Source organism: Staurois parvus, unplaced genomic scaffold (assembly GCF_062004578.1).
Source record: "Staurois parvus isolate SC_StPar_1 unplaced genomic scaffold, SC_StPar_1.0 ptg000006l, whole genome shotgun sequence".
Taxonomy (NCBI): Eukaryota; Metazoa; Chordata; class Amphibia; order Anura; family Ranidae; genus Staurois; species Staurois parvus.
Window position 1 is genome coordinate 19,267,284 of NW_028317802.1, and position 26,426 is coordinate 19,293,709.

The following is a 26,426-nucleotide window of genomic DNA, read 5'->3' on the forward strand; positions in this document are numbered from 1 at the left end:
CTGCAATACCAGGACTTACCAGCAAGTGCCTTTCAGCAGCCAGTATCTCACCTCCTGCAATCAAGCCATCACCTGAGGCTGATTGCAGGAGGTGTACTTAAACAGTAATCAGGCCTGTAATCAGTGCCTTGGTGTTTGTTTCCCATGAGCCTGTGTTATCCTGTGATACTGTTTCCCTGAACCTGCTACCTGTTACCTACTCCTGTGATCCGCTCCATGTCCTGTCTTCCTCCCTGCGCCCCATGCTTGTATGACCCCGGCTAGCCCTGACTATGCTTTTATCACGTGTTCTATCTTCCCCCCTGCACCCCATGCTTGATCTCCTGTGTATGGCCCCGGCTAGCCCTGACTACGCTTTTATTTCTGTACATGTATATATTGGGTGAAGGTTTTGGTTATTTGGTTTTTGTTTGTACTGTGCGTTTTGTATACTGGTGTATCTCACAATAAATTATATTATCTACATCACTCCTGAAGCCTGATATTCCCTGTGTCAGTCCACACATCTATGGTCATATCCAGATTACTGACACCTACATTTATTTATAAAAAATACCTTGGTTTAGACACCTTCTATCAAAGAATGTGGTGGAACCCCCTAAAAGGCCCTCCGCATTCCTGGATGTCAAGGGCTCCTTCAAATGAAGATGCAAGGCATGTAGGACTATGAGGAATAAATGTAAGAGGATAGATAGTTTTTCATCTAAAGTTACAAGGGAAAATGACCCCATAAAAAAGTTTATCACATGTGACACCCGTTATCTGACATATATATTAACATGTCCCTTCAATTTACAATATATTGGCAGAACCACCAGAAAGTTGTCTACGCATACAGGTGAGCATATCACCAATATTAAAAAAGGGTATAGACAACATAGTGTCTCCAACCACTTTTGGCTGAAGCATAACAAAGATTCCAGTGTGTTACAATTCTGGGGAATTGATAGGGTATCCAAACATTGGAGCGGCACAGATATGACTATCAAGGTCTCCCAAATGGAAACCCAGTGGATACATAGATTACATACTTTAGACCCAGAAGGTCTAAATAGAGATATAGACCTCAACTGTTTCCTTACCAATTATTGAAACTGGTCCCTAAATACATAGCATTTTGGATAAGTGGGACAATCGTTGTTGTAAAACCCATTGGATTGAAACATATCCATATAAACTACCTTTCTCTGTCAGTCCTTATCCCTAGGTGTTTATAACATATAGTGGTGATTTCCAAATTTCTCTGACCCCACCCAGAGGACTTCTACCTTATCCTATATCTATGCCTCTGCCCCAATAGCCCATAGATGAGAGGTCACAGAATGTATTCTTCTATTCAAAGTAGGAACCAAATTTGCCCCTTTTAACAATAGGGGTGATGAGAACCTCTCATTCCCTACTACTTTGACTAAATGGGATGGGCTCTCAGTTTGAGGGGCCACCTTCTTGAGTTGATTTAGGCACTAATGTATTCAGCCTATTGCCCCTATCTGATTACATTAAAGTTAATAACCCCCTGGTGTATGGCCATCTGTTATAGATCATCTCAGTCAAACCATTAGAAATTGCCTTGTCCCTTTAAGATGAGTCTCAGGAAATATTCCACTTATGATTTTAAATTTATGTTTAATCTTTATTTTAAATAAATAGTTTCTACTTTTTGTATATTCACTTACCATTACCTCCTATTATGTAATATTATGTCTATTGAATCAAGTACCGTACATAGATGTGAATAAGGCTTTTAGAATTGATCGGTATAATAAGGGGTTAATATGTTTACCTATACATATTATTGTTTTAATACTAACTAATTCTCTGGTGTAGTAATGCACCTATAAACTTAATTTGTACTGTTAAACTTGAGTATGAAGTTGTTGCAGCATCTTGTTGAGTCTGTTAATGTTTAGTCTTAGTGGCCATGTTTCCAGAGCTATCCGATCACAATATGATTAATCAATGGTTTGCCCAATCAAACAAGGGATCTCCCTATATATATTCAGCCTGGTCATGGTGGACGTCACTTCCTGGGGACGCCGCCAGGCAAAACATACATCGAAGAATGCCTGATACTGTCATATCCAGGCCCCGGTGACATCACGTCCGGCCAGGATAGAGGCTTGGAGCACACGTTGGCCATCTTTGATCTAAAACATACAGGCAATACATGCTGGTGCTGGCTTCCTAGGCACCTTATCATGTGATTGCATTGAGTTTGTTACTATTCTTACTCTTGGCATATTAAATACTACACTTAGATCGTCATTACTGTTGTGGTTTTTTTGAGTATTATGGCATAGAAAGCCAGGATTAACTATTCTAATCCCTTCAACTATTGTTTGGGGAATTTATTGGAAATTATACATCAGTCCGTCTGGCTATCCAACCTGGAAGTGGGGGTGCTGGTGAACATATGGGGAGGAACCTCCAGAGATTTATAACACACAATGCAATATATGACGACTGTAATGGGAGTCATAAAGGTCTGGTGAGTGATCCATTCATTTGCTTATTGCACTGAGGTGTGGATACATGGATTTCTATGTCACCAAATATTTAAGTCAAAGAAGGACTGTCAGAATTTGAATTCATGCAGCACTCGGTGGAAGCATAATATTCGTCCACAAAACTCATGATTTAGCCATTATATGGGGTGTATAGTGTGCATACCTACACTTTATGCTACTTACCCTATTTGAGCACAGCGCCTGTCTATTCATCACTAATTCACTTGCAAGTGGCGCATTTAATTTTCAGGGGCAGCTGGAAATACCCCTTTAGAGGGTTAATATATTAACACATATCATTTTGGTGCCACAATAAGTTATTTCTGTCTGGTGATGTAATTATATAACTGCTCACATAGAAAGCAATACAGTAGAGCAGTGATAAGACTGGTGGCAAGGGGCATTTGTTCAAAATGTCTATGCCTTTCCCCCTTTTGTCAAAAAACTAAAAGGATTTTGGCTGGAGTTGGGCTGTAGGGCACAGTAAAATGTCCATGGTTGAAAATGTGGGGTTGGGGATTAAGGTGAGGTAATGGTGACAAGATCCCACAGCACAACCTGCCTGAAGTTTGCATGTTCTCTCTGTGCCTGTGTGGGCTTCCTCCAGGTACTCCAGTTTCCTCCCAGATTCCAAAAGACATGCTGGTAAGTTAACTGGCTCCTGAATTACACATAAGGTTAGGGACCTTAGACTGTAAGCTCCTTGAGGGCAGGGACTGATGTGAATGTATAATATATATGTACAGTACTTTGTCATTTGTCGGCGCTGTATAAGTACCTGTAATAAATAATTAAATTACATACTTGGCCTAGGAAGATGGAAGGTTTAAATCTAGCCCTTACTGTATACATGTTCAATGTCTCTGGTAATGTGACTTTTATTACATAGTGTAAATTGTATTCTAAATGACTATTCTATGTAGTATAATGCATGTATACAAAACTATAGGTTATAAAGCTAAACCTTTTTCATTTCATGTTAACCTTAGATAAATCATTGGATAATGTAGTATTACAGTATTACAGTTTCAACATTTAAAGGAAATAGCATTGTAATTGAAGCATTATGCAAAAGCCAGAAGATTATTTTGATGCAATTTTATTGATTATATAATTTTGTAACATTCTTTTTTCTAAAATTATGAGCTACAGAATCACAATTTGAGATTTATATGAATCAAACAGCAGTGTAACATAATAGTATGTGCTGTAATTGTTTCGCTCTTTTGCACTGGAAAATGATTTTTCGTGCCCTGAAAATGGAAAAATATATATTTTTAAGTTATTATAAATTTAAATAAAGTATTTTTTTAAGTAATACATTTTTTTAATTGAGTAGAAAGTTTAAAATACCCAATCATATATGTTTTTCATGTGCCTATTTTAAATGCTAAGTACAGTTCTTATTTAATCAATACTGTATAGATGTATTTACAAAAATGTCCTTTTGGCACAATATGTTTTTAAAAAGCATTGTAATAAAGCATAGTGGGTTAGTAGATGAACAGATGGTAAATGTTACATTTAGTGAGATATATAAAGCTGAACTTCAACAAACAGCTAAATGCACAAATTAAATAAACACTGCTCAAAAAAATTAAAGGAACACTTTGAAAACACATCAGATCTCAATGGGGAAAAATATCATGCTAGATTTCTATACTGATATGGACTGTGAAATGTGTTAGGAACGTAAGGATGCCCCATCGTTTGATGGAAATGAAAATTATGAATCTACAGAGGACTGAATTCAAAGACATCCCGAAAATCAAAGTGAAAAAATTACGCAGCAGGCAAGTCCGTTTTGCTGAAATGTCATTGCAGCAACTCAAAATAGTACTCAGTAGTTTGTATGGCCCCCACGTGCTTGTATGCATGCCTGACAATGCCAGGGCATGCTCCTAATGAGACGAAGAATGGTGTCCTCGGGTATTTCCTCAGTCAGGGTGCCATTGTCTAGCCTGTAGAGGTCTGTGCATTCCTCCTTGGATATGCCTCCCCAGACCATTACTAACCCACCACCAAAATGGTCATGCTGAACGATGTTACAGGCAGTATAACGTTCTCCATGACTTCGCCAGACCCTTTCACGTCTGTCACGTGCTGAGGGTGAACCTACTCTCATCTGTAAAGAACACAGGGCATCAGTGGCAGACCTGCCAATTCTGGTGTTTAATGGCAAATGCCAATTGAACTCTATGGTGCCAGGCAGTGAGCACAGGGCCCACTAGTGGATGTTGGGCCCTCAGGCCTACTGATAGGTTAGGGACATTCTACAGCCCTGTCCAGCTCTCCTAGAGTAACTTCCTGTCTTCAGGAATCTCTTCCATGCTCTTGAGACTGTCCTGTGAAACATAGCAAACCTTCTGGCAATGGCACGTATTGATGTGCCATCCTGGAGGAGTTGGACTGCCTGTGCCACCTCTGTAGGGTCCAGGTATCACCTCATGCTACCAGTAGTGACACTGAGCCTAGCCAAATGCAAAACTAGTGAAAAAAAGTCAGAAAAGATGAGTAGGGAAAAAATGTCAGTGGCCTCCACCTGTAAAACCATTATTGCCCATCTAATGCACCTGTTAATTTCATTAACACCAAAGGAGTTGAAACTGATTAACAATCCCCTCTGCTACTTAACTGACCAGATCAATATCCCAGGAGTTTCATTGACTTGATGCTATACTCTGATTAAAAAGTGTTCCCTAAATTTTTTGGAGCAGTGTATATGAAAGCTATTTTACCTATCATCCAGCTTTGAGATTCACACGGCTCTAGAGCACAACCCTGTCTAGCATGAGACGGGAGCTGATCTTTATCTGCTGTAGTTTCACTCTCATTTACAGGTGCTCTCCCCAGCTCCATCCCTACACCAGTACTGGACAATGAAAGTGCAATCAGCACAGGGATGAACTAATCTCTTGGTCACTTTTTTTTTCTCCACCTATTAGTGGGTTCTCTCTGCTGCAGTAAAACTGACTGACTCCATATACTGCATCTCCCTCCCCTTCCCTGAGCACCGCTGTACAGACTGTGCAGGGGCTGCAAGAGGCAGATTCTAAGACAAAGTCTGGTACTTAAGCTACTTTCACACTGATCTGCTGCAAAAACGCCTCAAAAACGCATAGTTGTTTTTACTGCATTTTTGCCACATTTCTATCGCATTTTTTAAAGGACACGTAACTTAAAACTGCATCAAAAATGCTTCTCAGGGGCATTTTCCATTGATTTCAATGGGAAGAGGCATTTTTGGGGCTTTTTTTTTTAACTCCCCAAAGATGCTGCAAGCAGGTGTTTTTACACCGCACTGCAGGCTCAACGCCTCAGTGTGAAAACATACATAGATATACATTCACATACATAGGGAAGCAGTTTTCTTGAGTATTTCAGGAGCTTTTTTTTAAACACAAAAACACTTGAAAAACTCCTCAGTGTGAAAGTAGCCTAAGGCTGCTTGCATAAAAAATTAAATAATTGATGTATCGATGACTTGAGAGCTGCATTAATTTGTGGCTTTTTTTATTTACCTGGAGTTCAATGGTATTATGTAGGTGTTAATTAGAACATAAAAAGTATGTCAGCAATAGCAACATCAGTAAAACCAGCAAAGGTCCATCATGGTACAATATATATTTTAATATATATAATTTATATAATAAATATAATAGTATTTTACCTGTTCTATTATTTAAAAAAACGAACATTAAAATCAGGTGTTTCCATTGTTAAAGCTTCACTTCCTGAAACAGAACCTTCAAGATCATATTGTACACCTCCATTTTCCATCATGTTTTCTTGAGGTTTTCCTGTATTTGTAATAGGTTTGCTAATGCCGTATTGTCCACCAGCAAAGATTCCAAGATTGCTATCTAAATTTCCATTAACTGCACCTGAAGCTTGAAAAGTAGCTAAATCATCCCTTCCACGTCCCCCTGAAAGGCTGGGGGCTATTGTTTTACCAGTAGAGCCACCTTCATTCCCCCCTAAAACTCCTCCTAAAAGGTGTGTCACAAGTGAAAGAGGGCCATTTTTTGACTCGCCTAAAACTCCTCCTAGAGGGCCGGGCAATATGTTCTTAACAGTTCCTAAAATGCCATTGTTTGGATTAACAAGATTCCCTAGCAACCCTGAAGTAGCACTAAGAATTCCACCATTTGGTCCACCAAGCAGTCCTTCAACAGTATTGGTTACTGTTCCAACTGTGTCGCCAAGGGTACGTACAACACCATTAACTACACCTATCACAGGTGGCAGCAGTCCTGTAAGTAATCCGTCTGACCCCTTCGCTGACCCTGCTGTTCCTCCTATGGATTGTAAAACACCCCCTGTTAGATCAGTTACAGTTTGTGTGGTTCCATGGAGTGTCTTACCCACATCACCAGCAAGTTTAAGAACTCTTCCTGTTATCCTACTTGTTAAAGCCAGCTCTCTAGCCAATGAACCTTGTCCCACAAGGCCTTCTAGGAGGTGCTGCAAAAGTTCTGGAGACCGAATCTGTACTAATGCTAAAAGGTGGCTCACTCTGTCTAATGTTACAGTTGCCTGACTTTGTCCAATAAAGCTAGGAACAGCATATAAAAGCTGGATGAAAAAAAAAAGAAGAAGAAAATAAACATCAGAATAGTTGCACACTGTGAAACAATATAATTGAATATTTGGTAATAAAAGTGAACTTTTAATAACAACACGATTTATCATAATAGAATTTTACATTTACAAACCTTTAAGGATAAGGATCTTTATTGGAACCATGAGACTGTAATTTTCAAATCTCATGGGACTCAGCAAAAATAATTGTCTTTTTTTTAAAAATAAGTATCCTTATCCTGGCATGTTAGCTTTATAAATTGAGAATAATGTGCTAACTGTAGGATACCAACAGACATAGAAGAATATCACTTTAATGATATATGCAAAAGCAACCATGTCATTTTTTTTGTACGACTAACAAAAGCATGCTTATGTATTCATTGAACTGAAGAGATGGTGCTGAAAAACAAGCATTATTAAAGCGTAGTTCCAGCTGAAAAAAAAAGTCAACAGCTACAAAAACTGTAGCTGCTGACTTTTAAAATACAGCCACTTACCTGTCCCTTGGTCCAGCAGTGTCTTCACCACCGCTGGCTTCTCTCCCTGGCACCGGCATCTTTAGTGTGGGCACCAGGCTGTGACAGCTTGCAGCTTAACAGCCGGATTCCCACTGCACATGCGCAAGAAGCGCTGCACTTTGTGAATGGCCCCATAGTCTTCTGGGACCTGTCATGTGTCCCAGAAGACTACAGGGAGAGAGGGAGGACAACTTCCGCTTCCGATCGACTAGGCGATCACAGCGGAAGTAGGAGCGGGTACATGTCAAATTTGGGTACCCGCTCCCCCCAGGTGCCAATCCTTAATGGGGAGCGGGGGACAAAGCATTAAAGTGGAACTTCCCCTTTTAGGTGGAACTCCACTTTAAGTTTCATAACCTTCTCTGCTGCCATTTTTTCTCTCTGCCTTGATACCTGAACAAAGACTGATCCTAATCACACAACTACAGTGCTCTGTTTGAACTCTGTTCTACCCATGTCAGTAGGAACAAACAGCTTTAACAAGCAAGCTGTGCCAAATATCAATCTAGAAAAACCCTAATTGATTGCAGATGTTTCTTAAGCCTTGGTTGCAGAATAAATAGCTGTGCTTGTATTAGGTTTGCTCCAAAGTCTAGCGCTCTGTATGCCCAATCTCTAGGTATATACACACTTTTCCCAGCCAGCAGTGCTTTGCTTTAGGTTGTAGACTTCTGGAGATACCCATAGTTTTGGAAATGGCCCATCATGCACTCACCAGCTATATGGGTAGTACTAACCTTCTAAACTGCAGTTTTTACTAACTGGTATATTCAGTGACCACAACCAATTACTGATGTTGTGGGCAAATCATTATGTTATGATAATACTTACTACCTGTTACTTCAGTCCTGGCCTAGGGAGTGAGTTTGCCATAGTAAACCAGTGTTTCCTACATTCTGGAACACTTAAGCGTCTGCCATTGTTCACTTCTTCTTCCATCTGTAGCCTAGTACACATGGGCCGGATGTCAGGCGGCATCAGTCGGAGTTTTGATTGGAGTGTTCTGGTAGGGAGGGGGGTCGTCCCCCCTGTCAGAACACAATAGCACAGAAGGGGAGAACACTGTACTAGCATTGGATAGTTAGTACAGTGGCTCCTCCTGAGCTGTCTTTTATTTCTATAGTCAGTAGAAATAAAGCTTTTTACTGAGTTTTGCCCTGAGATCATGCCCTTTTAAAAAAAATGTCTAGCTTTTTCAAAAGCTCTTTTGTGTTTGACATCTGCAGGAATTGGCAGTTGTCCATTCATATTTTAAAAACCCTAACTGAATGACATTTAGTTTGCAAAAGCACTTAAAAACAATAAAAATTTTTCATTGAGACAGCCATTTGTATTCTGCACTAGAAGCCCATGTGACAGAGTGACAAAGCATGGGACCAATTGGGAAACAGGAGCAAAGAGTTCTTATCCCATAACAGAAAATACCTGAGTGAAGGCTTTCAGGACAGGATCACCAGGCATTATTTTAAGAAAAGTTTAAAAAAAATTACTTTAAAAACTACATTAATCTAAAATATATGTAATCTTTTAGCGACTGGGTTTTAAAACATGCAGCTTGCAATCCTTAGATGTGATGGTTACATTAGTTTTCTTTTTTCATAATTTTTGTTACCTTTACCTGTACTGTATCTATAGAAGGAGCCATGGCTTTCATTAGGTTGCTCTCCTGATTTGGATTATAAGCACATATCCCTTGGGGATTGGGGGAGGTGGGGGTCAGTGGATATTGCAGTAGATACAGTTGCAAGAAAAAGTAAGTCAACAATTCTTGATTGTAGGTCTTCTGAGAGCTCTTTTCTGCGAGGCATGGTTCACATCAGACAGTGCTTCTTGAAACCAGTAAACCCAAAACAGGTGGGTGTTTTTTAAGGGCAGGACAGCTGTCAGCAACACATCCAATATCATCACACTGATTGGAGTCAAGGTTGGCTCACTCCTGGCTCCAATTAGCTCTGGGAGAAGTCATTAAGCTAGGGCCTCACATACTTTTTCCTCCCTGCACTGTGAATGTTTACATGTTATGTGCAATTAAACCATGGCAACATCTAATGTTTGTGTAGTATTATGTTCAGCAGACTGTGTTCTTCTATTGTTGTGATTTAGATGATGTTCAGAGCACATTTTCATGCAAAACTCCACGTAATCCCAAGGGGTTCACATACTTTTTCTTGCAACTGTAGTTTGGAATGAAGCTAAAGTTGTATATGCATTTAGTTCATTTAACAGGAAGTGATGAGAATATTGCATTTCTTGCTAAATTAATAGGTATTTTCTGCACTTCCTGAATATGTTGTTAGTATAAAAAAAGAAAAAGTAAAAAAACTATTACAGACTCCACATCAAATGACTGGTAATTCATTGTCACCCTGTCACATGTGTCACTGACCACCATTGGCATTACTGTCACTATCAAGAAGTTGGTCTAGAGCAGGATTTCTCAACCAGGGATCCATGGAACCCTAGGGTTCCTCTCCAGGTTGATAGGGGGTTCCTTGAGCATTTAACAATTTCTGCCTGACACCACTGATCTTGTTAGCTATCTGTAAGAAGGTAATTTTTTGCCATGACCACAAGTGTAAGGAGCCTTCCTTACCACTGATTGTCACACTAATGCAGTGTTTCTCAACTCCAGTCCTCATGGACCCCCAACAGGTCATGTTTTCAGGATTTCCCTCAGATGAAACAGCTGTGGTAATTACTAAGGCAGTGAAACTGATCAAATCACCTGTGCAAAATAATGGAAATCCTGAAAACATGACCTGTTGGGGGTCCATGAGGACTGGAGTTGAGAAACACTGCACTAATGTATCATCAGTTGTAGATATAGTAATTTTTAAGAGGGGTCCCTGAGAGCAGAAACTTTCATGGGTTCCTCTGTGTTGAAATAGTTGAGAAAGGCTGGTCTAGAGTAATGCTGGAAGGAGTGCAAGTAAGCATTTTTTTTTTAAGTTTTGGAGCCTGTATGAGAACCTGTTAATTAATATGAAAATGTACAGCAAGACAGTAATACATTTAGCAAACATTTACTGATAACACTGCAGTCCTTGTCATATTCTGCTTAGACTCATTAGCATGCGTAGCATTTATATGTGCTTCAAACAAAACAAAAAATGGGACCTGATTTACAAAAATTTTAAATTAGAAGTGTATATTATAAAATGAAAGCCATTATTTTTCCTTATCTTCACTATGAATGAATGGATGTCAGTATTAACTGCACTATAGCAGAACTACTGCTACAGAGCGTCAGGGCTGTGCAAAATCACATATATATATACGTGATTTTGCATTTCCGGGTAGGGGGCGTGCGCTGCCCTACCAGCACTGCCATTGGCAGCCGACATCCGGTGATCGCCGAGGACCAGTGACGGGGAGAGACCTGTGTGTAAACAACACAGGTCTCTCTCCTGAGAGGAGTAACATGCTGCTGTGTACTTCTCTGCACAGAAGAGAAATACACAGTAGCATGTTTCCCTAGTAAAACGAAGTACACTGTTAATCACACACACCACACAGTTAACCCTTTGATCACCCCAGATGTTAACCCCTTCCTGCCCAGTGTCATTAGTACAGTGTCAGTGCTTTTTATTAGCACTAATCACTATATTAGTGTCATTGGGATGTCAGTTGCAGTTAGTCAGTTCCCCTCCAGTGTCAGAATGCCCGCCGCAGTCCTGCTATAAGTCGCTGATCGCCACCATTACTAGTAAAAATAAATAAATAAAAATCCCAGTATATATACCACCATTTGTAGATGCCATAACTTTCACATAAACCAATTAATTTACATGTATTATGCTTTATTTTAGCAAAGACATGTAGCAGAAAACATTTTGGCCTAAGTTTATGACGAAATTAGATTTTTTAAATTTTTTTTACTGGATATGTTTTATAGCAAAACGTCAAAAATATTGTTTTTTTTTTCTAAATTTTCGGTCTTTTTTTGTTTATAGCACAAAAAAATAAAACCCGCAGAGGCAATAAAATACCACCGAAAGAAAGCTCTATTTGTGGGGGGAAAAAGGACATACATTTCATTTGAGTGCAACGTTGCATGACCACGCAATTGTCAGTTAAAATAATGCAGTGCCATATCACAAAAAAATGGGCTGGTCAGGAAGGGGGTAAATCCTCTGGAGGGCAAGTGGTTAATCAACAAATATCATAACAACAACATTTTGACATTTTTATTTACCAGTACTCTTGATACTTTTGTGAGAAGTGGTGTCTGTAAAAAAAGGAAAACAAAGCCAAACCTTAATAATCACAGTAAAAAAGTTCCATGACAAATGTTTCACATGCATGCTCAGGCATATTCTATGAGGCAGCTGTAAGTGCAATGCTGATATGCAAAACGAAGCAGCCAATAGCTATCAGATTTCAAAATGCTCCTGCAAGATCAGTAAAAGATGAATTCGGATTGGTTGTTTTCTTGTCAATCAAGTTCTAAAGTAATAAATGTTAAACCCCAGAAACTACAAAAAGAGGTACCTCAAAAAAAAGCAAACATTCGTATCAGACCTAGGACTGTTTGACAGAGCATGAATCTAAAATTGCTGTCATACACAGCACCTGCTACAGTGCTTAGAAAAAAAATGATCATAAAAATACTTTGGAAAGCTACAATAGTTACCCATCAGTGGTCTTGATGCCTCACATTATTGTAGAAAGAATCTATCTGACATAACAGTTTAAGTATAATAGTGGGGATCCAAGAGTTGAAGGGACCCATCTGTTTTGCTTTATTGAGTGAACCAAAAAAATCAGTTTTAGATTAAAGTGGAACAACACTTTAAATTTACAGGTAAAATCCATTTCCTAAGGTGAATATTGGCATAGCAGAGCAACATGTGTTTCTAGGCATTCTTGGCATTATAAATGTCAGCACAAATAGAATTAGATGCCTGCTTAGGTTCTGCATAGACCTACTTTATACGATATGAAACTTAAGTACTATGGGTGGCAGGGCAGCAAGGGCAGAACCAGGTAGCTAGATGTTTGGATCAATCCAAGATAATTAAATTGTGTTTCATTTATATGAATTCTTTAATATATATAGGGACAGACTAAGACAGGCCATAGAGGATGCAATTTTCTGTGGTTGCAAGAAAGAAACTCACTTGATTCCCCCATATCAACACAGTCAGTGTTCATTGGGGAATCCCTCCCACCAAATTATTGTATTCTCCTGACAGGGGGCATAGGAAGCCGTCCCTGCTGGGAGAACATACTGATTATTGCTAGCAGCTATAGCCTCTGGCAATAATCGCATGTAAAAATCGGATATGCTAATTGAACCTAAGTCAATCAATGAATCGACTTGGGTACAATCAGCTTGCCCATAGATGGATCATATCTTGGCCAGTCCCTGCTTAACGCAACTGAAAAAGATATTCTCCTCTGTTTAAAGAGGTGATCTCTACTGTATGTTAGTCATCAACATTTCATCAACTTAAATGCTATCATTATTATTTTCATATTACCACTTGTCCACATTGAGGTACAATGTAATCTCCAATATTAACAGTAGTCTAAAATAGAGATAAAATGTGAATTATAATAGGTACATAAATTAAAATGTATAATTCTCAAAATGGAACTGCAGCCAAAAAAATTTTATATTCTTTATTGGGAACATACAAAAAAACATTTTAGGCAGATCATAATTCTTTGCCAGTTTTTTACTGTATCCCCAATGAGAGATTCCTCTCTTTGAGGTCACCTGGATAGGAAGGGAAATCCACCCAGTGGCATAGCCATGGGTTATCAGCGCCCAGGGCAAGGCAAGTACTTTGTGCCCCAATCCATGGACTTTTAGCACTTTCCCATGGAAACACAAAGGGTTGCAACATTCACAGCCTGAGCCTCTGATTGGCTGCCTGCAGACTTTTATGATTGGTTGAATCTGAGATATCTGTTTGGCTATAGTAGTCAGAGATATCTTCTCATATGCAACCAATAATACCAGGCTGCAAGCTGCGGGCAGCCAATCAGAGGCTCAGGCTGTAAATAACAAGGAGCCCGTATATACAGCAGAGCAGGCAGCCAATAAGAACCCTGAAGTAAGGTAGGGGAATTAAAGAAGAGACACCCAGGGATGGGAGGAGGGGAGGGGTGTCCCTTCTTTCCTCATATTTTTTTACAACCTCACCTGGAGCCATGAGGAGTATGGCGGCTAAGGTGTAAATGGAGAGGACTGGAGCCCTTAACCCCCATGTGGTTTACATGGGTGTTATTGGCTGGCTGATTTGCTGCAATGGATTATTAAGGGCTACTTGTTATCCGCAGCCTTAGCCTCTGATTACTTGTCCTGATGTTATAAGCTATATAGTGGAAAACTCTCCAAAGACATCACAGATCGCAATAAGGCGCACAACAAATTAGGGCCCTATTTACAGATCGTTGCCCAGTGTATATGACTAGATTTGGGCTGGACTTCTAATTTGGTGGATCCCCCAATCTCTAGTGTGTAGGTAATGGATAAAGATTTTAGCATTTACCAATTCAGTGTAGCGAAAGAAAGAAGAGTTCTATAAAATGCTGCAGTTAGGCACCATGTTGTAGAGTCATAAAAGATTGGTCAAATCCCCTTACCATAAGATCATAAACAGCCCTTAGTAAATACTGAAGAACTCCATGTACATCAACAGATAATGCCACCTGTATAAATATAAGTGTGAAAAGAAAAGACTATATCAACATTTGTTCATCTGAAATTAAAAGGTTCAGACATTTACTAGAATTCCAGTTTTGGTAAGAAAAACCAAACCCTGCTAAACCAAAGAAGGTCTTTACTGTTTAACTACCATCACTGTTGATTCAGGGATGGGGAAATATAAGATATTTATAAACTGAAGTAGGTTTGGAAGCTTGACTCAAATAACCACAAGACTCATAAAATGACAACAAATGTCACCAGGCCACAGGCACATCAGCTTTTCTAGCATCTTCATAGCCACTAGTTGCCTTTTATATTCTGTTCAGTATTCCTTTACACATTACTTTAAACAGAGCGCTTACACTGTAATTGTAATATCATGTAATATATTATCCTATCTCACAGACATTATCATTTTTTAAAAGAACCCAAAATACATGATGTACAGGAGAAACATTCAAGGTGGATTAAAAGAAATTTTGGTAATCAAATACTCACTAACGTAGTACCAGTTCCCAGAAGATTAGCAAGATTACAACCAGCTGTTCCCTGTAAAAAGTACAGAACCATATGAGATATACAGTAAGTTGGTATGACAGGAGATAGAAAACTATGATTTATTAGGCCCATTTAAGTCAAGCATTCTGTCTTTTTTTTTTTAACATGAATCTACAGTGTAACACAATAGGGGGAATTTACAAAAACTGGTGCACACAGAATCTGATGCAGCTGTGCATAGTAACACATCAGCTTCTAACTTCAGCTTGTTTAAATAGGCTTTGACAAAAAAAACCTGGAAGCTGATTGGTTTCTGTGTATGGCTGCTCCAGATTCAGTTTTAGTAAATCCCCCCCTCCCCCCCCCCCCAATGTATCTCTATGGGTGGGTGGATGTAAACAGGTGTGAGTCTATTTTTATGTCAGTTCATTTAGGTCCTCAAAAAAAAAAAGATTGAAATGGTTAATAACTATAAATCCGTGCACTTCCTACTCAAATGATCTCTCAAAATATCCCAAACAAGAAAAGTAAACATTTCACCCTTGAAAGTATGTTCAATTCTATATCACCTTTTCTCGATACCCTAATACACTTAAATAATGTCTAAATCATCCAAATCACATGAAGTAAATTACAATTTTAAATAAATAATATTTTATTATTAAAGTAAAGGAGGAGTAAAGTATTTGGAGAGTGCCACTATGGGGTTATAGAAAGCCTGTCATTGTTTGCATAAGGGTAATTATCCATCTTTCACTAGTTGGAGGAGATCACTGGATCCATCACCGTGATGTGTTTTTGAAGTGTTCACTATCAGTGTATAGTGTGTGGTGGTGTCACGTTTTACTGTGCTGTGGGTATTGTTAAAATCACTATAATAAGAAACTGAGAGGAACAATTTTAGAATTTATATATATATATATTTATTGATTTTTGTTTTTTTGGGGGTCTTTTTTCTCTCTCTCTCCCTCACGTGTGAAGTGTGCATGTTAAGGAGTTTGCATGTGACACTGGTTATCACGGTTTCATGGTTTGATGTAGTTAAAGGGTAATACACTATCTCAGGTTTTTTGTTTTGGAGGTTCACAACGATTTTGGAAAGTCTACACTGGAGTACGTGCAAGTTATTTTCGAATATTTACACAGAGACTTTTGGAATTTTGGTTGGACAATTTCAGTTGTGGGACATTTATTTAAATATTATTTTATTTAAAATTGTAATTTACTTCATGTGATTTGGATGATTTAGACATTGTTTAAGTGTATTGGAGTATCGAGAAAAGGTGATATAAGGTTGAAATGGTTGCATCCATTTCTGTTTATGCAGACCCAAACTGTACATAATGAAGGAACACTGATGCGAACAGAATCCATTGTGTGCCCACCCACAGAGGCTGCATAAGTCCATTTTTCCCATCATCAGAAGATGGAGAAAAAATAAAAAGGGACACAAAAGTGACATCCAACTCATTCTGATCAGACTCAGCCGAGGATCTATTTACAGATAACCTGCTAACACATATTGAAGGATGGCCATGTGAAAGGAAGCTAAATGTGTTCATATTGTAGCAGAATATAGCTCTCCTTAAATGTTAGAATATTAAATACATTTCTTTAGAGTCAAAATTTATTATAGCTATGTCAGAGCACACTTTCCACACTCACACACAGTGCCGTGTCGTTAATGGTGGGGATTTTAAATGTTTCTAATATTTCAATAAACCTTTTCCATTTTAGCACGCAGTTTTCTCAGAAGCTTTTTGACCATGTGACATCATAATACAATTTTGGGAATAATTTATATATATTGTTCTTGCTTTATCAAAAAGACACGGTAATATTTGCAGCATTTGAGAATTTTTTTTTTTGCAAGGTATATTGCTACTTAAACCTATGGGAAATATGCAGTTAATTTATTATTTATGTTAAGTGCATGTTTCTGCATACAGTAATGTATAAGTTGAGCACTTGCAGGTGTTTATTACCTCTCTCGGAGATCAAAGTTCTCCACTTGACAATGCTTTCATCTGCTTTTTCTAGTAGGCTGGCACTTCTTGTTTTTGGGCATAATCCAGCACTGGTATCTACATTTTGGACTAATTTTGGCTCAAAGGTGATACAATCATGCATATCTCAGGGCCTGTGTAGTTCTTGACTACAATTTACCTGAGAGAGATGAGCCCCTGCTGCACCTAATTACTAAGTGATTTGTTTCAAGGTTACAATGTACCCTCTGATCACTGAGGGAGAGAAGACTAAAGTGCAGTACACAAATACTGAAAATTATCTAGTTCAGCAGGAATCAGCTAGATTTCAGTACATGGGTACTGCTGTCTGTTTAACAGAAGCCAGTCTAATGGCTTCTGTCAAACAATCATGCTGGAAAACCAGCATTTGATCAGTACTTGCAGCCAATGGCTGCAGGCACTCATCTGTGTATTCTGGTGGTGGGATGTGGAAGTCCCACACTGTCAGAATACAAAAGAACAGCAGGAGAGATCCCTATATCAACATTGTGTTGATACAGGGATCTGTCATTTTTTTTTCATTCACCCTGCTGATTCAATGAAAAAAAACTGTACAAGTATTCCCAGATTAGGGAAGTTTCCCCATAATGACGTAGCACTACCCCCTTAAGAGTTGCTAAAGTTTTTGATCCCCCTATAGTCCTGCACAGCCAGGCAACATGCATTTCTCACACACTTGCTTTGGCTTTGACTTGTTTTTGATATTTTATTAAGGGGATATCAACTTGGATGGGGAAAGCTGTATATAGGATGCCCAATGGAACCAATGAACTGAGGACAACTTCCTGGAACTATTCACAAGTCCACTGCTACACAGTCTCTGTTGGAGAGCTAGCCTGCATCTTCTAGTGTACCTCTCCAGACCCCAAATATTCCTCAGTTTGGCTGCCTGAAGGAAATCCATGGACAGGGGATATAGTTCTGCCACTTTAAAAGAAAGACAGTCCCAGCAGGTTTGCTAATCTGGCTTCCCACCAGAGTGCTCCTTCCCCTATCTGGCACAAGGGATGTAGGTTTACTCACTTGTCCCTCTTCTGTGCTGCTATAGATTTGGTGGCTGTTACCAGGCCTTCTAGCTGTGCCGTTGCTCCTCTGCTGTTCAGGTGGACCTCCCTCAGGGGGCCAGTGAGGTACAAGCTTTCTTCCTGTCCAGCTCTTCTGCCTGTAGGTGAGCCCCTCTCCCATCTGGGTCTGGGTCCCCTCCCAGACTCCTGCACTTCAGTCTATTCCTCCATCTTCCACCCAAACTCTCCTGTAGCTGAGCAGGCTCTCTCACTTTTAAAGCATGTCCTGTCCCCTTGCCAAGCCTACGGTTGGGGATTGGCCAGGATCCCTTAAGAGTACAAGCCAGCCACTTCTTAGATCCACTCAATGCTTCAAGACCTTTTTCCAATGTTCTAGGGCAGGGGGAAATTCTAGAGGGGCTGGCCTGCAGAGCATCTCAGCTCTGACCCAAATTTAACCTCCCTCTGACTGTTGCACCTGGGCTGATGCTTAGTCCCTGTCTAACAATTTAAGCTAGAGCTCCCCCTAGCTAACTAGGAGAATGTTACAACAATTTAAGCCAAAATCATGTGCCTGGAGCACTGGGAGTTTGACAATACCTCAGCTTTCACATGCTTCTCGAGAGATTCTGTTTAGAACTGATTCACACATGTGCGGTGTGGATTGAAGCTCAGATTTCACAGCTAATTGATACAGTAGTTGTTCATGTCAGGTTTACATCAGGTTCAGGACAGGATTAGCTCAGTATTTTAGCCTGTTCACACATATGCGGTTTAGAAACGGTTTGCATAGAAGTTAATAGCCTATAATCTGCACCTGAACCTGAAGGCACTGCTCAGAAATCGTACATGACTCTTTTTCAAACCACACTGAATCCGCACCACCTGTGCACTGGACATATGTGAACAGGCACCATAGGAAGCAATGTTTTTTTCTCATGTCATGTGGATTGGATGCAGTTCAAACCATATCCGATCAGCATATACTGTATGTGAACCGGCACTTAATAATACATATAGAATCAGGCAGAATCCTGGTGCTAGGTGGTTTGTCATCACTCTAAAGGTAGATAAAGGGATATCAGCCCTCTGGGTTCACATAAATTGCAATGATATTCACTGTCTAAACAGGTAATATGATACACTGTCCTAAGATTGGTAATACACTCCCTTTTGATGTACTAACCACACACCATACTATGTAATTTTAAAATTTAGGAAATTTGTGCAAAATGACCTGTAGAGTACGAATTGATCTTAATAGTACTGCTTTGTTTTCTGAAACCTAAAAGGAGAAGAAGGGCAAATCAGTATAAAAGAAACACTAATGCAAAATACAATATAAACAAAGGATGTAGATTATAAATTTTCATGCTCCCAGTCCTTTAGTCCACCTCACAAAAGTTCCAATCTGAGCAAACTCTGGGACATACAACTTGCCTGAAAGCAAATGCAGAAGATTTCCCCCTAGCAGCAGCCTACCTAGCATATCTGACACCCAAGATTGTTTTATTTTTTGACGCCTACTCCTTTGGATAACATATTATTTTTTGGTAATCGTTTTAAAATGAAACAAATACTAAAATTGGCCAGAAAAGAAACAGAAACAGTAAAAATTTGTTATTTTCACACCATGTACAAATGGCCATGGCAGTAAAAAAAAAAGAAATAAATAAAATTTACGGGTTTCACAGTGGCGAAACAGGAAAACAGTAGGATAATATATATAAGAATGAAGGACAGATATAAGAACAGCTCACCTGCTCCCTGAATCTCTGCCTTTACTTGTTATCAGACAGTAAGCAGAGAAAGTCTTTCACTGCTCAGTTCCATCATGAATTTGACAGGCCACATGATCTAATGCAAAGCACTGCAAAAGAACTGAGGGGTCAAGTAAATTAGGTAAAAGATTTTGCCCGGGTTCACACTGAATGCGACCTTGAAATCATGCTACTTCACTTGAAGCCGCTGGTCAGTAAGATTTCATGTGCAGCTTGCTGGACATCTGTGCAACTTTATGCACAGGAGCCTATGCAAGTCGCACACGAGATCGGCAAAAATAGCACAGGAACCTTTTTTCAAAATCAGTGTCGCACTGCAAAGTCAGAGTTGCACTGATTTGAACAGTTCCATAGGCACAAATAGGATGTGATTTGTCATGCAATTTGGAACTATCAAATCGCATGACAAATTGCTCTGGTGTGAACCAGGGCTTTCTCTGCTGGCTCTCTAATAAATGAAGGCAGGCAAACAGTAAGTTGCTCATAAACAGTCCTGGTTTGTCAAAGATCTGGATGGCACAGATATGGCCCAAAATAATATAGAGGGCTGTATTCAGCCTGCTCTGTGCCAAACCTGGCTAAACCTACACTTGAGTATCCCACAGCCTACTGTGCCCAGGACGGACCACCTCCCACAGGTATGTCACTGCTCCTCAGACTTCTATGTCACTGGAAATTTTAGGTTTTTCACTAAAAACTGCAAGAAGTAAAGCACTAGGCACAAAATCCAGTAGCCCACAGCTACCAACTAGTATACATTATACTACAGTTTACACAAGAAAAATGAATTCTAATGGTTGCGCTTGGTACTGATCTTAGAACTTTACTAATAGTGATGGGAGAATCTTCCTGTGCTCAATTCACCAAGAGTTCAGCAAATCTGGCTTGCATTTGGATGAACCCGAACTTTGCGCTGAATCCAAATTTAAGCGCAGCTATGGCAATAGGGAGATAAATGGTGCTTTGGTGCGCAGTGTACAGCACAAGTATGCAGTGATGTGTAGCAAGCAAACAGCTTGTGTCAGCAAAAAGTTTACACATAAATTTAACTGAAATGTACCTCCCTACAGAAAATAACCCCTAAGGTTGCATTCACAGTTTTGTAGCTTGAAGCTCCAGAAAAGCTCAAACTTAAAAAAATCAATTGTTCTCTCTGGTGCCTGTTAGCGTGATCAGGTGTGAACAGGCACCATAGAGAACAACTAATTTTTTTAAGTTTGATCTTTTGTGGAGCTTCAAGCTACAAAACGCTCAAGTGTGAATGCAGCCTTAGGGAATAAACTCTGACCAATTTTTCTTATAATCTAGAGAAAATATAAACAAACGTGCAATAAAAAAAAATATATGTATATATTTAACAAAAACACTAAAAAGGAGGACCCAGCAGCAAAACTACATTTGTTGCTGCTCACACAAAATGGCTACTCTAAAATGACCTGTGAATCTAGGTGGGGTATAGAAAAATATTTAGCCCACCACACTAAATCCAAAGTAATTTGCCACAATATAACACATTATTGCACAGTTTAGCAACTAACTCTCCCTATGCAGACTGTCAATTCTCCCTAAACTTCTCCAACACACAATGACAAATGGCTGCTAGGAACCCATCCCTTAATTATTGGGCATTCTAATCTGCTGACCATAGTTGAAAGGGCAAGCAAGGCATTATGGGTACTTTAAAAGTGAGTATGGCATATTTCACCATAAATTTGACAGAACTTTGAATCTCAAACCCCTTGAATTCGTTGTGATCTCACTGTGTGTCAAATTCAAACCTCAACCATATTTACTAGTTTCATTGTTGGACAGCTTAGACCCAGGGTCCATAGAAGAGAATACAAATACATACTATACTTACTTACAAAACCTTTAAACATACTTTATCCGCTTTCAACAAAAATATTCAGAGGTACAGTATGTGAATTACTTTTTGGGTATTGCTAGCTGAGCTTTTTACCATACAGTATATTGTGATTATTTTTTAGCATGTACTGTAAAAGCAAACCGCAGTACAATGTTGTACCTTCATATACATAAAATAGAATTTTTAAATTTGTTACCTTAGCCTTGTCATAGGCACAAAGGAAGTTTGTCATGGCGTCAACAGTTGCAGGCGTGTTTGTCAACTAGACAAAAAAAGACCCAGAAAAAACATTATTTTTCTGTTGTTGTATTTATTGATCATTTGGGCATTTTAATAATTCACTGCATTACATAGATGCAAGTATATTAATAATGTAGAAAAAAAGAAATTACTAATAGAAAATCAAAAGGCAGTTTAATATTCATAGTAAGTTACCAGGTGCTACTACCCATTCAAGTCATGTGAAACATTGGAGCGCTTACAGGTGCCCAGTCAGCAGTCGCACAGCTGTAAGTAATCTTCAGAGTAAGCGATCCACACCACCATTTTGCTCTTAAAACCTTCAACTTATTAATAATTCCACAGTGTGAAAATCTAAATATATAAAGTTGACGCGTTGTATGACTAAAGCTGTGTAGGCTGAAACATGTCAACTTTCTCTATTTAGACTTGTAGACTGTGGAATTATTAATAAATTGAAGATTTTAAAAGCAAAAACGATTATGTGGATCACTTACTCTGAAAAAAGGCAGTTTACCCTAGAAGCCCCAAGTTGTTTTTACTATGTCAGTTTCAATTAGGTATTACAAAGTATCATCAGTTCATTGAGTCCAATCAACAGAAAAATTAATAAATAAATAAGTAAAAAAAAAGTTGCGTATACAGAACCCTTAAAGTGTTACTAAACTCTCAACAGTAAAATCAGTCTGTATATGCAGTAAAGCATGCTTGTTATACTCACTGTGGAACCTAAGGAGTTAATCCTCTGCATTGTGTAAAAGGCTGTTTGATCCTGACTTCTCTGATCCTCCCATTCTTTCAGTGTCCCCCTCTTATCTCCTGGTAATACATATTGTGTGGAGTCACTCTGCATATGCTTAGTTTGGTGTGTATTGCTAGAGAGTTTTTTTTTGTTGGGAAAGTGCATGTGGTCAGCACAAGGCCAATCAGCACTGTCCAAGTCAGAGCTTCTGCATCCTCCTAGAAAAATGAAAACTCCTCCTACAAGCTTTAACCAGTGCTCTGCTGAACACTGATAGAAGTTACAAGACTGCTCTAACTGCTGATGAGAAAAGGTATTTAGCAGTTTATATTTACTAAAATAATTGCACTTACATGGTGAGTGTACTGTGAGAGACCAGATATAGTGAGTGCAGGTCCTGGGCTTAGTAACACTTTAAAGCACAGTCAATCCAGTCAAAGGCAAAAAAAAGCTTGTAAAGCATGGTGCAATTTTCTCCAACAGGCAAATATGTTCCTTTCTGATTTGCTTCCAAAGCAATCATAAGTTCCCTAAACAACAACCTATGGTGTTATTGCTTATAATAAGCCATTATATTCTGTGTATTTAGAATTACAAACAGCTTGTTTCTAAAGAATCTACTAAGCGGCCCAAACTAGCACCCGAGAAAGTATTTTCCACATTTTCCCACCTCTTACTGCGAAGAAGCCTTTCAATATGCAAACATTAAACCCCTTTTCCTCAAGATGCAATGAGTGCCCCCTTGTCATTTGCAATGTGATCATATTTGCACCAAGTTTACTATATGGACCATTTGTACTGTATATTTATACAATTTCCTCCTTAAACTCCTCTTTGTACAATTTCTGTACCTGATACTTCGGCATCACATACCCTGCATTCATATAGCCTCCTGCCTGTTGTTCTTATCAACAGTGCCAGTGGGCTGCCACCACAAACTGCAGACAAGTGAGTGGGGTTTCTTCTAAGATTTTATGATATCTTAGACTTACCAAAGCTTTTTGGAGGCAGGATACATCAGTGAGCTGGCTTTGCCGGCAGGCTGAAGAACACTTCTTTCTACAGTTGGAAGCTGCAGGACCTACAATATGAATGAATTTAACTGCTTTAAAAATGCATGTATATTTTATAAATATAATTATTTTTTAAACCATTCTCCCTATCTTGCTACTAGCGTTTACTGGGGAACTGCCTAGAATTGCACCCTTACAACTAAATACATTGACCTAACCAATAGTACACAACCTGATTCTTGTTTAAATAGTTTGATTGCATGGCCTAGAACAAGTATGCAAATAGGAATTTCTAAATGTTCTCCTGATTTCTGCATAGCTGTTCTAGGTAGTTGACACAGACAGTTCTGAAGTCAGTGGTTCAGCATAATAACCAGAAAATAAGTATTTTCAAAAGGAAGTAGGCAGTTTCAACACAATTTTTTAACCCTTACTTTTTAAAAATAAGAGCTTTTACTAATGTATAAGACAGTACACAAATATGATATTTGAAATTCTAGGTATTACCTACATAGTTAGTTTGGCTGAAAAAAGACAAAAGTCCATCCAGTTCAACCGTTAAATAAGAAAAAGTTACGATCCTATACCCAAAGTTGATCGAGAGGAAGGCAAAAAAAACCAGCAAAGCATGACCCAACTTGCTCCTGCAAGGAAAATAATTCCTTCCTAATCCCCCGAGAGGCAATCGGATATTCCCTGGATCAACTTTATCTATAAATGTTAAGCAATCCACTGAGCTGGCCAGAACCAACTCTTGAGGGAGTCTACTTGTGATCTACTACTAGATACTGCCTAAACCATCTATATAGGTCTATAAGACAATCTATCTAAAACAATTATACAAAACTGAACAAAAAAGTAGAAATGTTATTCATTGCAATCTGTTACAATTACTGCACAGACGACATACTGCATTTCAAGTGCAAAATAAAATTATGATAAAATCGTCACAGTTTTTTGTTTTTTTTTTACCTTCCCTCCATCATTATACAGACTGTAAAGACCACTATCTTTCCTCTATCTTTCCTCAGTATTTAGGATATAATAGTCCCACCATAATATGCGGTTTTTAACAAACATTTTCTTGAAATATGGAATAGTTTCACTACAATATAAAAGCCCCACATGACTTCACCTTCCCAAAAATGTTAATAGTGAAATGTCAACTCTGTTAGTCCTATAACCCTGATAATAGCCTACACCTCAGCAATGCAAAGCCCAACTTACTAACGCAGCAGCTGATAGCCACAAGCAAGAGGCACACTGCGATCTTCATGGCTGAAGAATGTGTGGGTTCCTATCAACCTGCTTCTCAGTCACTCTATTTATACCTTGCTGGACATGTACTGTAGCTCATAGTGTCATAACAGGAAATCATAGTGACATTTTAGAAGTGTGGGCAAGTTTATTTAATTTTCTCATTTACGATAATCCTCATTGGTCATGGTGTGTCCAAAAGATGTGCTTACATTTATACCCTTCTTGATTTGTAATGCTACTGTTAAGTGGAACTAATCAAAAATGAATTGTAAAGATCAGACTGCAGATTAAATGGCTACTTACATTTTTCCTAGAATTACTCACACGTGTGTATTTTTACTTTATCTTCTGGGTTTTATACTAACCACATAGAACGAGTTATTAATTGATATAAGCAAATCAGAAGAATCTCAATCTCTACTTTTTATTTGTTTTATTAGTGAAGCTTTCCCCTACAGCGTTTACCGTACGTGCTACTATTCACTTGTATTCTCTCCCTGTTAATGCAAAAATGTTAGCCGAGTGTTAAACTTACATGGCTCTTGTCTGAGCTAATGACTGAATAACGGAAACTCTATCTGGATTGCTGGGGGGAGGCAAAACTGTAATTTAATAAAGACTTATTTTGTATAATCTCGACAACCCTTTGGTTATATGACAGATTTTTAAATGTCTATTATATTCACTAAACTCAGTCTGGAGATATCCAGCCATACAGCTGAATACTCTTTCTGACTAGGGATGAGCTTTTTGCTTGGGTCAATCGAGAGTTTTAGCTGCCTGCAACAGCCTGAAGTGATTTATTTAGCAGTGGTTTTACTACTGTCATTATTGGATGACTTCCTGGCCTACCTACCAGCTTGTTTCACACAATTATATTTGTTTAATGATACCAGTCAGCATCACCAGCCATCTTGTTTGCATTCAGCAACCAGCCCTGGAGCTGTCAGTTGCTAACAGAGCAGAGTTGTCAGTTACATGTCATCTATTTTAATTTTAAGATACTTTTGTGGCTGTGGTTATTTTATATATATATACAGTGAAGGAAATAAGTATTTGATTCCCTGCTGATTTTGAATGTTTGCCCACTCACAAAGAAATGATCAATTTAAAAATCGAATAGTAGGTGTATTGTAACACTGAGAGACATGATAGCAACAAAAAATAATAAAGAAATGCATGTCTAACAAATTATACACTGATTTTTATTTTCATTAGGGGAATAAGTTTTTGATCCCCTATTATTCAGCAGGATTTCTGGCTACTATGTGTCTTTCATACAGGTAACAAGCTGAGATTAGAAGCAGTCTCTTAAATGGAGACACCTGTCCACAGGAGCAATCAAATAATCAGATTCCAAACTCTCCACCATGGCAAAGACCAAAGAGCTGTCCAAGGATGTCAGGGACAAGATTGTAGACCTACACAAGGCTGGACTGGGCTACAAAACTATCGCCAAGCAGCTTGGTGAGAAGGTGACAACAGTTGGTGTAATCATTTGCAAATGGAAGAAACACAAAATAACTGTCAGTCTCCCTAGGTCTGGCGCACAATGTCAATGATCATGAGAACAGTGAGGAATCATCCCAGAACTACACATGAGGATCTTGTCAATAATCTCCAGACAGCTGGAACCACAGTCACCAAGAAAACAATTGGTAACACACTACGCCGACAAGGATTGAAATCCTGCAGTGCCCGCAATGTCCCTCTGCTCAAGAAAGCAC

The 26,426-nt window shown here is 38.8% G+C and overlaps 1 protein-coding gene across 1 annotated transcript; it reads right to left on the reverse strand.

Moving 5' to 3' along the window:
• Positions 1 to 3,590: 3,590 nt before the first annotated feature.
• LOC149474384 (uncharacterized) lies at positions 3,591 to 21,702 on the reverse strand. Its single transcript, XM_089665471.1, has 8 exons — positions 21,641 to 21,702; positions 19,034 to 19,081; positions 14,766 to 14,816; positions 14,204 to 14,269; positions 13,093 to 13,140; positions 11,805 to 11,837; positions 6,178 to 7,082; positions 3,591 to 3,760 (listed from the first exon to the last, which is right to left on the reverse strand). The coding sequence occupies exons 1-7, from the start codon at positions 21,674 to 21,676 to the stop codon at positions 6,186 to 6,188; spliced, it is 1,179 nt and encodes a 392-aa protein (XP_089521597.1). The 5' UTR covers positions 21,677 to 21,702; the 3' UTR covers positions 3,591 to 3,760; positions 6,178 to 6,185.
• Between the last annotated feature and the right edge of the window lie 4,724 nt (positions 21,703 to 26,426).